The sequence below is a fragment of the Eutrema salsugineum genome, unplaced genomic scaffold (genome assembly GCF_000478725.1).
Source record: "Eutrema salsugineum unplaced genomic scaffold, Eutsalg1_0 scaffold_11, whole genome shotgun sequence".
Taxonomy (NCBI): Eukaryota; Viridiplantae; Streptophyta; class Magnoliopsida; order Brassicales; family Brassicaceae; genus Eutrema; species Eutrema salsugineum.
The window spans coordinates 5,853,132-5,867,126 of NW_006256901.1; the positions used below are offsets into that span (position 1 = coordinate 5,853,132).

Below are 13,995 nucleotides of genomic sequence, written 5' to 3' on the forward strand. Positions count from 1 at the left end.
TCCTCAACTCCTTAACTTCTCTGGTGAGCCTCTGTTCTGAGCTTGAACCTTCAGACCTATTTGATCTGTCATAGTCTTCACCATAAGTATCATTGCTCAATGCTAAGTTCTCCACTAGCTCTAAAGCAGCATGTATCTCTTTACCCAGAAAGTTCCCATTGGAAGCAGTATCCAGCTGGTTTCTAATCTTGGGAAGAGCTCCCCTATAGAGTGTGCTGAGGAGAGAAGCCTCACTAAACCCATGGTGTGGGCATTGGTTTGTGTAGCTCCTGAATCTCTCATATGCTTCACCAAAACTTTCATTGCTGTGCTGAGTGAAGCTAGAGATTTGGTTCCTCAGTTTTGCAGTTCTTGAGGTGGAGAAGAACTTAGATAAGAAGGCTTGCTTGCATTGCTCCCAGGTTTGAATGGAGCCTCTTGGAAGATTCTTCTCCCATTGATGAGCTTTGTCACCAAGACTGAATGGGAATAGTCTTAGCTTAAAGCTGTCTTCTGAAACTCCATTAATCTTGGTCAGATCACACACCTTATCAAACTGGTCCAAGTGTTCCAAGGGATCTTCCATTGCTAACCCATGGAACTTTGAGTTCTGGACCATATTCAGCAATGATGCTTTCACTTCAAAGTTGTTGTTCTGCACAGGTGGTGCCTGAATACCAGCTCCATACTGATGAGCATTGGCCCTGTCATTTTCGCCAACATAGATTTGGGGTTGCTCATATCTTCTTTGTTGTGGTTGGAAAGGGTGGGGTTGGTGGTGCACCTGGTGTCTTTGTTGAACATTGGCCTGATGCCTCTGTTGATGAGCCTGAGCTTGTCCCTGGTGGACATAGGCTTGTTGGTGGTGCACCTGTTCCTGCTGAACATTGCCCTGGTGAAACCCCTGACCAACTCCAATACCAGCTCCCTGACCTTGAGCCTGTTGCTCCTGAACTGGTTGTTCCATATCTACCCCGTGATATCCTTGGTCTGCCATCTCAGTCTGATCAAGTTGTCTACCACGTCTGTCTCTTCTCCTCCTTGGTACCAGAAGGTTGATGTTGTCGTTTAGAGGAAAAGGAGGACCGCAGCTTCTTGATCTAGACCTGGTGTTCATACACCTGAAATCACAAACAGAACGTGAAAGGGATCAGTAAAACAAGAAAGTAAGCACTTGATCTCAAGAACAGATCAGAGCTTAATGCTAATCAAACCACAATTTGGCAACGGCGCCAATTGATAGATAAGACTTTTAAGGGTCTCAGGGCTATCAATCCCCTTGTCAATGTAGCACAAAGAGGTTTATCAATCCAGATGTGGTGTTAGACACTAAGTTATATGATCAAGTTCTTAATTCAAGCAAACAAGAGTGGGTTTTGATTAATCTAGAGACAACTACAAACTTAAACAGGATTAAGGATTAATGAAATGCTTAAACAAGAACTAAACAATGACAAATGATGAGAATGTATGAATGATGATAAGAAAGGTCTTAGACATGATAGTGGATTAGGGTGCCTTCAGTGATAAACTAATGAGCTAATGAATCATATGATCAAGCAAGCCATTTAACATAAACATCTCTAACTAAGTTAATCCTCTCATGAAGGCATTAACTCCTATGCTAAATCAGTTCCAAACCCAATCATCATCAGTGAAACATGAGTTAACAAGCATTAAGAATCAGTTTAATCTGTCATTTAAGCATATAAACAATCATTCCCATGATGAATAACACTTAAACCTCTAACAACTTTGGTTCAGGCATTTCATCAAACACTTTTGGTGCATGAAATGCCCAGAATCTAGACCACATATGATTTGTATGGATCTAGCATAGAGAACAAGTTGTAGAGAATGGAATATGCATGATCTAACCCCTAAGCTCGCTAATCTACCACTTAAGCACCCTAATCTACATATCTAAGACCTTAATATGGGATTACTCACTAATCATACTAATCTCTCTTAAACCTTTGCAAGTTGAGAAGATTAGCATGATTAATGATGAGAAATGGAGATAGAGATGATAGATTCAAAAGTAAACAGCTTTAAACACCCAGATCTCTTAAAACTCTCTTGATCAAACACTCAAAAATAGATATTTCTCTTCTTAATGGAGTCTTTTCACAAAAGAGGCAAGAGACAAAGGGAATAAAACTTAGTTCTCCCCCAAAAAACCCTAAAAAGTATTTATACCTTCTTAAAAACGAACCGGGTCAGCCCGGAACAAACCGGGTCCTGACCCGGCTTTAATGGATAAAGTGGGAAAAGCTGCGGGTCGGTTCAGTATGTCCCAGGCCGCACACCTAAGTCGCAGTAGATGAAGACTTGTCTTGTGAGGCTTGAATCGCCTTGTCGGAGCCGCACGCCTATCTAGGAGTAAATTGCGAGTGTTTCTGCGGCATGGTCTCCTTCCTCTCCAACTCGCAGGGCTGAGCCGGTTTCTGGGGGATGTAGAAACTGTGCAGGTTGGTCTCTATTGCACTTAGGTCGCAGGCTCAAGTCGGAGTGAATTCCGAGTGATCGTGCGGCATAGATCCAGGCGCGGATGACTCGCATGCCTAAGTCGCACGATTGTGGACTTAGCATTTCTCTTGCTCGGGAGCTCCAGACCTCTTCCAGTGATAGTTTACCCGCACATTTCAACTCGCAGCATCAGCATTCAGGCGTTCATCTTCAGGCCTGCGGGTTAACCAAGTCGCAAGACCATCTCGCAGCATCCAGAGCAGCTTAGATCACTTCGCATTCCGGAGAGTGTAACTCCTGTGATACTTGTCCGAATTGAATGATTTCGGTTGCAGAAGACAGAGGACTCATTTATCTCCAACTTTTGTGAAGGAAGTTTCAGTGCTTGGGAGGTGGAAGGCTTCCTGGAGGGCACATCTTTGCAGTGCATGTATACGACCAGAGAGAGGCGTCTAGACATGTGTCCATTCCGGAGGCCGTATCTTCCTGCTCATAGATCCGAATTGAATGCTCTTGGACGTTCTGGAAAGAAGACTCAAATGTCTCTGATTCTCATGAAGCTGAATCGGCCTGGAAGTGCACCGTTCTTCGCATCCTTCAGAACTGATCTGCTCGGTCCGGAATACCTGCGAGACAGGGGTTTCTTCCGACGAGCTTATCTCTCTGCTCACGCGTCCGAATTCTACGATTCCAATTGCTATGAGACCGTGCTTCAATGCTCTCCAACTTCTATGAAGGACCCGCCATCTGAATCGGACCGGAAGGCTCCCCGGACAGGTGATTTCCGAGGCTGCGTGTGAGGCCGAGCTCCAAGAGGAGGAATCTAACTTGGATCTTATCAAGGATCTGATCAGTGGAGCTATCACAGCTCCGGACAAAAAAGCTCGCCTCGAAGAGAAGATTCCTGAGCTTGCTCAGAAGCATGCTGATGCGGAAGTGTCTGATTTCTCTCTTGCCAAGCTCGATCTCCCGCAGATCTCGGAGGCGTCGGTGAGGCTGATGGAGATTGATCCAAGGATGCAAGTTACACTCGGGCTCAATCAGTTTGGGAGTAATGCCGCTGCTGGAGGTGGAGACGAGCTGGTGGATGACTCGGCGGTCCCGGTGGAGAAAGATGATCGCGAGAACGAGCCCAAGGAGTAATCCTCCTTTTTCTTTAATTAGCCCCTCCTCTCTTTCTCTTTTCTCATGAACTTAATTTCTTATAAGGCTTTTCATTTTGTTTCTTCGCACTTTCAGTACTTTTGTTACCCGGGAAGGTTTTAATCCGTACTTAGTTTGTTTTGCCTGGAGGGGGCTGAATTTGCATATGCTTTTGAGTTTGTCTTTATTTTCTGATTCCGTTTAAGTCATCAGTTTGTTTGATTGTCGTTTAAGACTTTAGAAAGAGGTTTGAGCAGACTCTTTCGTTGGATAGTGCCGAAGTAATAACTATGTGATCGTTTATGGAGATCGCGTCATAGTATTGAGTAGCGAGTAACGAACTGTTATAGTAACTTTATTTTGTAAGCGCTAAGTTACTCAGCGAGCTACGACCTTGATGATCGTTTGAATAGATCTTTTATTGATAACTTATTGCGAATAACGGAGTTGCTGTAATTTCGTTTAATGTTTGTTAGGGAACTTCGATCTATAAGTCATGAGACCATTTTGAGAGGTCGTTTAAAAGCTACCTAAGTTCGCAGCGAACTAAGCTAAGATTGTTCGGCGCAATCGACACTTAGCGGGCTCACAGCCTCGCATCGTTTGAAGAGATCAAAAGTGAAGATGTTTCGGAATAAGGGTTTTTATTCGCAAACTTTTGATTACATACCTTTTTACAAAGTGTTTGAGTATTTAGAGATAGTGGCTGGACTCAGTGTCGAGATGCCTACGTACCCCGTCAAGGGATCAAGCCTGAACGTAGTTCGATTGTTATCAATGCTCAGAGATGGTAACGTTTGAGGTTCATGACGTTCCATGGTCTTGCCTCTGGCACTCCGGTTTTGTGGTTCGCGAGCTTGTACACGCCGCTACGCACTACTTCGATGACTTTATATGGGCCTTCCCAGTTTGTGCCTAGCTTGCCGGCGCCTCGCTCCTTTGTGTTGTCGAATACCTTGCGTAGCACGAGATCGCCAATACTGAAGCTCCGGTGTTTGACTCCGGAATTGTAATAGCGAGCTGCGGCCTGCTGATAATTCTGGATGCGGACTAGGGTTCGATCTCGTTGTTCCTCGATCATATCTAGCCGATCTCTTAGCATTTCTTCATTGAGTTCTCTGTTGTCTGGACAGAAGGTCCGACGGATGCTTGGTACTGATGCTTCAGCCGGAATAACAGCCTCCATGCCGTAGGCTAGAGAGAAAGGTGTTTCACCCGTAGCTCGATGGGGCGTAGTCCTACACGCCCAAAGTACTCCGGGGAGCTCGTCGCTCCACCGAGATTTCTTTGAATCCAACCTCTTCTTGAGGTTGTTTAAGACTGTTTTATTTACGGCTTATGCCTGTCCGTTCCCTTGTGGGTATCGGGGTGTGGAGGATGTAAGCTTAATTTTCCAAGTGTTACAGAACCTCGCGAACTTTCTCGATGTCAAGTTTGTTCCGTTGTCCGTTACGATCTCGTAGGGAAGGCCGTGTCTGCAGACAATGTTTTTCCAGACAAAATTTTGACTTCCTTCCCGATGATCTGTTGGTAAGCTCTGGCCTCTATCCATTTGGTGAAATAGTCTGTTAGGACGAGTAGGAAATGGACTCTAGCGCGTCCTGAGACCACTAGTGGTCCTACTACATCCATTGACCATCTCATGAATGGGTAGGGCGCAGATATCAAGGATAGCTTTTCAGCTGGTTGATGATTCATCGGTGCGTGTCTTTGGCATGTGTCGCACCTCGTGGCATAGTTTTCGCAGTCTGCGATTATAGTAGGCCAAAAATAACCTTTTCTTTTAATGCGAACTGCCATAGCTCGTACTCCGGAGTGGCTTCCGCACATTCTTTCGTGAATTTCGGCCATAATTGTCAGGACTTCGATACCGTGTACGCACAGAAGGTAGGGTTCTATCAAGCTACGCTTGTATAGTTTACCCTCCATTATGCAATATCGGGCACTTTGAGCTTTTAGCCTTCTTGCTGCCCATTTGTCGGTGGGAGCTATACCGTTCTGGATGTACTCCATAATCGGGGTCCTCCAGTCTGGTCTATCTAGGAATTCTTCGTATTCAACCAGTTCGTCTTCGAACTCTGGATGGGCAGATTGGTTTTCGGAGTTGGGTAAATCATTGACTGGAGTGTCGGGCTGACTGGTCGTAACCTTTGGTCCGGGTCTGTTGGATGGCCCGGCCTCGTCGGAGGATGTTACCACGTTGAATGCCTTGGGAGCTAAGTCAATGCTTGGTTTCTCGATTCCTTCCACAGGAATCACCCTTTTGACCATTGGATCGGAGGTGGACGCTAGGGCTGCCAGGGCATCGGCGGAACCGAATAGGTTTCGACTCCAACGACCCACATTCGATTTTTAAAGTCGTTCCTGTCCTTTTTTTTCTTTTTTCGACACGTTTCTGTCCATTTATTAAAAAGTAAATTTAGACTGAAACTAAAAACTTTACTTTTTTATTTATTAATTTTTATTTGATTTTTTTGAAATAATAATTAAATAGACAAAGTTTATATGATTCCTTCTGTTTCAATTTGCTAGGTGTTTTTTTTAAAGCATAAACACTGGTAGTTCCAACAAAAGGAACTTACGAAAAATTAATTATATGCAAGCTCATAGGTACAAAATGTAATTTGTTATAGAAAAAATGGAAATAGATACTGTACTATTTGTAATTAGTTTTATACTAGTTGTAAGACAAAACACAAACAATTGGGGTTTCATTAAACACCAATTGTAAGCTCATAGATACTGTACTATTTGTAATTGGTATTCTCCCCCCGGGGAATTCTGGTTAGCTCGAATGAGCTAAACTGATTTGCTATTTGGCAAACGACGTTTAAGTATGCTTCCATTCGTTCGTCTTTTGCTACGTAGTCACCGTTAAATTGGCTGGTTACGAGCTGTGAGTCTCTGAATGCGCTTATTTCTCGGACTCCTATCCCGAGAGCCAGCCTGAGACCGGCTATGAGGGCTTCGTATCTCATTGTTGGAGGTCTGGAATCCTAGTCGGAAAGACTGTTCGAGGACTTCGTTTTTTGGGGAAACAAGTTTGATTCCGACTCCAGAGCCGTGTTTTGATGACGCACCATCCACGTGGAGCGTCCACTTTTGACTGGATGATATTGCATCGTCGGAGTCTAGGGTGAGCTCAATAACAAAGTCCGCTAAGACTTGGGCCTTTGCACAGGTCCAGATTTTGTATTCTATATCATACTCGCTCAGTTTGATAGCCCACTTCGCGAGCCGTCCGGATTGGCTCGGACTGTGCAATATAGTGCGAAGGGGTTGGGAGGTCATTACTATTATGCAGTGTGATTGAAAGTATGGTCGCAACTTTCTGGCAGACATTACGATCGCTAGGGCAGGCTTTTCCATAGCAGGATACCTAGTTTCAGCGTTTACTAATGTTTTGCTTACATAGTAGATTGGTTTCTGTTCGTTTTGTTCTTCGCGAACAAGTACACCGCTTACTGCGGCGGGAGATACAGCTATGTAGAGATACAAAGGTTCTCCTTCGACTGGTTTGGCTAGTATGGGCGGTTCACTCAAGTATGCCTTGAGCTGTTTGAACGCCTTTTCACACTCATCGTTCCATTGGAATTTTTTGTTCCCTTTTAAGAGTTGATAAAAGGGTAAACACTTGTCAGTCGATCTCGAAATGAAACGGTTAAGGGCTGCTATTCTCCCTGTTAACCTTTGAACTTCTCTCGTAGTTTTGGGGGACGGCATTTCGAGAAAGGTTGCAATCTGTTTAGGGTTTGCTTATATTCCTCTTTTTGTTACTATGTAACCAAGGAATTCTCCGGATGGTACTCCGAACGAGCATTTAGTCGGATTAAGCTTCATTCCGTACTGATTTAATATTGCAAAGCATTCTTTAAGATGTGCAACATGGTCTTCTTCTTTTGAAGATTTGACGAGCATGTCGTCGATATAGACCTCCATGGTCTTGCCGAGCTGTTTGGCAAACATTTTATTGACCAGGCACTGGTAAGTAGCTCCCGCGTTCTTTAGACCGAATGGCATTACTTTGTAACAGTATGTACCGCAGTCTGTTATGAACGCAGTCTTTTCTTGGTCTTCAGGGTTTATAAGTATTTGATTGTACCCTGAGAAGGCATCCATGAACGATAGTAGTTCATGTCCCGCTGTAGCTTCTACCAGCCGATCTATGTGAGGGAGCGGGAAGCTGTCCTTGGGGCATGCTTTGTTTAGGTCGGTGAAGTCTACAGAGACTCTCCACTTCCCATTTTTCTTTTTAACAACAACCGGATCAGCTAGCCAGTCCGGGTACTTAACTTCCCTGATTGAACCGACTTTGAGTAGTCGGTCCACCTCGTCATTTACTGCTTTGGCTCGATCTGGACCGAGCTTGCGGCATTTTTGTTTGACGGGTTTGAAAGTCGGGTTGACGTTTAGTTTGTGGGAAGTTATCTGCAAATCAATCACGGGCATGTCCTCTGTGGACCATGCGAAGGTTGCAATATTCTCTTTGAGGAATTTTATGAGCTCGTCGCGGACAGAACTCGAGAGTTCTGATCCGATGTTGACTACTCGTTCGGAGTGTTTTTCGTCAATACAGATCGGGATGACGAGATCCTTGCGTGGACCGCGAGTCGTGGGGTCATTTCCCCGTTTTGCTCGCTGTTCGGCGAGCTCTTCTTGTTTCTATAAATGCTACAAAGGAGATTGTTCGATCTGCTTGTGTCCGGTCATATAACACATTCTGGAAGCCCGTTGGCTCCCGCGGATTGTCTTAACTCCTTCAGCGGTTGGGAACTTCACGCATTGATGGTACGTGGAAGGCACTGCTCTCATGCTATAGAGCCATGGTCTTCCTAGTATGGCATTGTAGGGGGCGGAGCGGTCTACAACTTCAAAATCTGTCAGTTGTTGGACTCCGCCGGCTACTACCGGGAGTGTGATGGTGCCCATCGAATAGGTGGTTTTGCCTGCGAAGCCAGTTAGCGGCGATCTGCTGCCGCAGAGTGTCGTCACCAAAGCCCATTTGTTTGTATGCGTTATAAAATAACACGTCGACCGAGCTCCCAGTGTCAATCATTATCCTGGATAGCTCGCACCCCCAACATCGAGACGAACTACTAGAGCGTCGTCGTGTGGTTTGTCTAAATCGAGTGTTTCGCTTTCCAGGAAAACTACTTTGTGGTTGGGACCCTGTAGGGGAGCGCGCTCCCGCATATCGGTCTCAACCCTTCTTTGGTAGGCTTTTATTGTGTTTACCGAATTTCGGCAATATTTAGAGCCTCCGGATATAAAATTTATACGTTTAGGTCTAGGTTGCTCGAAGAGCTCCAGAACTCCCTGGAATTTGGGAAATTCCAGTTTTGCGGGCTTACGAGCTTCTAGAAGCGGATTGCCGGTTCGTGGCTTTGCATCCTTTTTAGGGGCGGGCGGAGGTGAGATCACAGATTTCATAGATCCTCCGCACCGAGTTATTCCCCTAAATATGAGGTCTATTCTCTTTTTAGGGCCTGGAGGGGGAAAACTCGAATTTTCATCTGTGGGAGCTCGATCTCTTTTCTTGTTTAAAGTTTTGAGTTTTACGGCTCTTCGTTTTTTTCTGTGGGCTCCCCCTCTTCTTCTGCGGCCTTCGCGGCGAGTTTAGCCTTTTCGGCTAAGACTGTGCGGCATTCTTCTGTGGAATGTCCCTTTTTGTTATGATGGGTGCAGAATTTGCTTGCATCATATGTCGATTTTTTTCTCTTTTTTCGACTCTTTTTTAGACGAACTTCCTATTGCGAAAGCGTGTATCCCTTTGCCGCCGGGCTCCTTTTTGGTGGCCTTTTTGGCAGTGGCGGGATTAGGCACTAATAAGCCTGCCTCATACTGTTCTCGGAGGGTATTCTGTTCCTCCTCATATTGGCCGAAGCTCGCGGCTCTATGGAGCGCGTCGTCTATTGTTTCTGGTCAACGAACTGATAGTTTTTGTCTGAAGGGTGAGTCGAACCATAGCCCTTGTTTGAGCGCGGAGAGTGCTACTCCCTCGTTCAAGTCGGAAATTCTGGACTTAATTTCCTTGAACCTAGCCAAGTAAGCCCGCAGGAGTTCCTAGTGGTTCTGTCTGCATGTCCAGAGGTCGGCTTCCATGGCCTTGGAGGTTATAAATACCGAATAGTGTTTAAGAAAGGCCAAACCGAGCTGTTGGAAATTGTCTATGGATCCCTCTTCTAGTCCGGCGAACCATTCTAGGGCGGATCCGACTAAATTTTCGGCGAAGAGCCGGGAATAGCCTGCTTCTTTTTCTCATCGTTGAGATGAGCTCGGGCTACGGAGAGCCTAAAAGCTCTGAGGTGAGTTAAGAGCATGTCCATTAGACAAACCCACTTAGGAATCCTTAAGAGTATTTTAATAGTTTTTTCTGTTTTAAGAAAAATTATGAAACTCTGATCATTTTAATGGTCCATTAGTGAACCCGTAAAGGGTGTCTTAAGAATTAAATATTATTATTATTATTATTTTTTTAATTTTTGTTTAATTTTTTTTTAACTTAATTTTTAATTTAAATATACATTTCATATAAAACAATATTATTACAACATTAAAGAAATTTTAAAAATACAAAATACATATATATAGATCGTAAAACCTTTACTTATACTCTTCAGAAGTACCAAATTTGTTCCGCATATGCTGAATTAAATCCGCTTTCAATCGTTCATGTATTTGATTATCACGGACTTCATTTCGAATTCCGATCATATTGAGGATGTTTGTAGACATAGTTGTAGAGTATCCCATATCTACTTGTGAAGTTCTGGTTGATTCACTTCCTTGAAATTCTTCTATATCATGCAGATTGTAGTGATCTTGATCGTTTTCTACAATCATATTGTGCAATATGATAGATGCTCGCATAATCTTTCCAATATGATAGATGCTCGCATAATCTTTCCAATCATATTGTGCAATATGATAGATGCTCGCAATAAGCCAATTTATATTTGTGTCCATTCACCCAATATTGCACCTTTGGAGCTCGACCTTGTAAAATGTCATCAAAAACAGGTGAACGGTCAAGAACGTTAATATCATTCAAGGTACCTGGAGGTCCAAAAAACACATGCCATATCCAAAGATCTTGTGATGCTACTGCCTCCAAAACAATTGTCGGTTTTCCAGAACCACGTGTATATTGCCCATCCAAGCGGTATGACAATTCTTCCACTCCCAATGCATACAATCGATGCTTCATATCATCCCGGGAAACCCCCGCGCCTCTCCATTATCGAGGAGTCTTTGAAGATCATCTGCTGTGGGCCTTCTTAAGTATTCATCTCCGAACAATTGTATTATTCCTTCTGTGAAATTTTTCAAGCATAATAGTGCAGTACTTGTACCTAGTCGGAGGTATTCGTCAACCGCATCAGCCGCACAACCATATGCCATCATACGAATTGTTGTCGTACACTTTTGTAGTCCAGATAGACCAAAACTTCCGTGAGCATTTCTTCGTTGTTGAAAGTATGGAACTTCATTAGAGAGGCGACCAACAATACGCAAGAACAAGTCTTTGGTCATTCGAAAACGGCGTCGAAAAATATGAGGCGGGTATGTTGCACCTTCACAGAAATAATCATTCCATAAGCGGATATGACCTTGTTCGCGTTCTCTTTCAATATATGTGTGTTTCTTCTTTTGCTTAGATGCGGTATGACGGTCAAGAACAGCGTCGAACAGATCGTCACATTTTTGATCAATAATATCATCAATAATGTCATCAAAAGAATCATCAAAACCATTGTTGGAAGATGATGCCATAATTGGAAAAAAAAATTGATGGAAAATTAAAGTTGGTTAGACTTTAGGAATTGAAAAATTTTGATGGAGAATACAAAATTTTAGAAATAGTAGAATTTAGAAATAGCAGAAATTTGAAGAAGATGAAATTTGCAAATCGATATATGAGAAAGAGAAGAAGAGGTCTTTGTTGTAGTTAACTATATTGGTTGTAGACATATACATAGAAAAAGTTGTGATCGAAACTTGTGGTACACAATTACAAAACATAAAGTTGTGGCTTACAAATCTCATCCAAATATTCATCCAACAACATGTGGAGTATAAAGCTTTTAAAACTCAGCCTAGTAAATTTTACCTCTCGTGACCGACATCTTATCCCACACCATCAAATACAAGCCATCTTCCCATTGATCAAAACCAACGATCATTACTCCATCATATCCCTACACCAAAAAAGATCATAAATAATTATTCATAAAACATAAACATAAAACATAAAAGAAGATACTATAACATTAACATTAATAGCCGAAAACCATACATTGATAGAAAAAAACAAACACAAAAGAACTACATAGCCGAGCAACATAAACCTTAAAAGAAAACAAAAAAAAATTAAACACTAACTACATAGAACTACATAGCCGAGCAAAACAAATGTATCAGAAGATACACAAACTTAGTTAATACTTAAAACCAATACAATACTGCTTAAGCCAACAACTCATTAATAAGCTTGGTCTTCAAGGCCTCTTCTCTCTCAGATAGTGGCTCAGCTCTACACAGAAGACTATCAAGCAATTTTTTGTTAGTAATCTTGTCCTTCATGGCAAGGTCTCTCTCCTTCATTTCATACATGCTCTTTATGTCATTCAGCCCACTTACTGCTTCTTTAGCACCAGAGGTACCAACCGCTTTCTTTTTTGCAGCCTTGGAAGCTTTTACACCAGGTGGCCGAGCCATGCTAACATCATCTCCATGGTCTTGGGTTTGTGAGTTTGAAGAGTGAGCTGAAGTCTCACCAAGCTTCCTTCTTTTCCCCTTTCCACCATCTTTAACCGCAGATACAAAGCACCATTTTTGGTCATGTCTAAGTTCCTTCCAAGCATGTTCAAGATTGAACTTGAAGAGTCATTGTAAAAAATTTGCTGAGCTGTCTTCATCATGTCATTCTCATTTTGCCCACTGGTTTGAGCCTTCAATGCAGCTTCATAACAGCCTACAAACTTGGAGACATGGTCGTTGATCCTCTGCCACCTCTGCTTCAGCTGACCAGACTCTCTATCTTGCTCATTAACCAGCTGTTTAGAAGAGTTGAAGTAGGTGGTTATTCTTTTCCAAAAAGCATCTACTTTTTGTTCATTGCTGATGATTGGATCTTTAGAAGTGTTCAACCAGGCGCTTATCAACGCCACATCCTCCACAGGAGACCACTTCCTCCTCTCTTTCACATTTCGCTGATCAGGTACTTGGCTGCTAAACCTTGGAACTTCATGTGATCCAAGGTCTTGAGATTGTGAAAAACAGAATGTCTGTTCCTCTTGACTTGTCAAGAGGTTTACAAACCCCTGTGAACTGCTAAAAGAGTCCATGGTTTTGAGAAAGACTCTTCGGTGAAGGAATGAAAATGAGAGAAGGAAGGAAAGTGAGAAAAGGAATGAAAGTTTGTGGAAAGAAAGGTGAGAGTGATGAACGTGTTTAGTCGGTTTAAGAGATGAGAGTGAAAGAAATGAGAATAATTGTGAGTTTTAGAAAGTTTAAAAGAGTGAAAGAAATGAGAAGAGTTGACAGTTTTAGAAAGTTTTTACTCTTCACCTAAAAACTTTCTATATGTAATCGGTTTTAGAAGTTTAAAAGTTTTAGAAATGAGAAATGAGAAGTGATGAAAGTGTTAAGTGTGTTTTGTGTTCTCCTTTATATGTAATCGGTTGATGTGTTTAATGAGAATAGATGTGTTTTAAATTTTTGTGTGTTTTCAATGCAAAGAGTGCTTTTACTCTTCACCTAAAAGCTTTAACTCTTTTAAACCAGTTTCAATCAATAAGGCATTCATAACAAAACACTTAAGCCTTCACCTAACAAATATCTTTAAACCTTTTCACCAAAACAATGTTCAACCGATGCACTTCTAAGTCTAGCTATCTACCTTAAACACTAGTTACTTGAAAGAACCAAACTAACTTCGAAAGTGCAGTGCAAAGAGAGCTTGATTGCTTCCAACATCATCTCTTATTGTCTCCCAAGTTAACCTACAAACAAAACAAAGAACTGTTATCAACACAAACCCAAACATTGCATTGTTTCATACTAACACACCTAAAAATGGAATTGGTGAACATACAAGGACAAATGATGTTGATTACCTTTGTATATGTGATACCCTCGTCAAAAACATGGCATCTGACTCTGTTCGATGAACCATCTATGCTTGTTTATTCAGGTATCCTTGTCAAAAGCATATACCCAAAATAATTAGCATATGTGAACACAAACAAACCGATCCTATGCAAATCACAAACGAATTTCAAACAATATATGCATCAAATGTCTGTAAACTACCCTAATATAGACTATTAATCAATCAATTTAGCCTAATTTCACTTACAGAAAAAGTCCCCAAATCGATCATCAAACCCTAATTCTACAACT

At 42.4% G+C, this 13,995-nt stretch overlaps 2 protein-coding genes and 1 non-coding gene across 3 annotated transcripts; 1 reads left to right on the top strand and 2 right to left on the bottom strand.

The window, feature by feature from the left end:
- The first annotated feature begins 236 nt into the window (after window positions 1–236).
- Window positions 237–343, top strand: LOC112090179. The gene has a single exon (XR_002901527.1). It is a non-coding gene; the product is annotated as a small nucleolar RNA R71 (small nucleolar RNA).
- A 10,451-nt stretch (window positions 344–10,794) lies between these two features.
- On the bottom strand, window positions 10,795–11,364 carry LOC112089772. The gene has a single exon (XM_024160529.1). The coding sequence runs from the start codon at window positions 11,362–11,364 to the stop codon at window positions 10,795–10,797; it is 570 nt and encodes a 189-aa protein (XP_024016297.1).
- Window positions 11,365–12,057: 693 nt separating this feature from the next.
- On the bottom strand, window positions 12,058–12,938 carry LOC112089773 (glutathione S-transferase T3-like). Its single transcript, XM_024160530.1, has 2 exons — window positions 12,470–12,938; window positions 12,058–12,398 (listed from the first exon to the last, which is right to left on the bottom strand). Exons 1-2 carry the CDS (start codon window positions 12,936–12,938, stop codon window positions 12,058–12,060), a joined length of 810 nt encoding a protein of 269 aa, XP_024016298.1.
- Window positions 12,939–13,995: the final 1,057 nt, after the last annotated feature.

Excerpts from the sequence above, each read along its gene's own strand:
- LOC112089772 (XM_024160529.1), bottom strand. The coding sequence starts at position 11,364 with ATGGCATCATCTTCCAACAATGGTTTTGATGATTCTTTTGATGACATT.
- LOC112089773 (XM_024160530.1), bottom strand. The coding sequence starts at position 12,938 with ATGGACTCTTTTAGCAGTTCACAGGGGTTTGTAAACCTCTTGACAAGT. Across the intron at positions 12,399-12,469 it reads TTTTTACAATGACTCTTCAA|ATGGTGGAAAGGGGAAAAGA; the intron begins GTTCAATCTTGA and ends CTGCGGTTAAAG.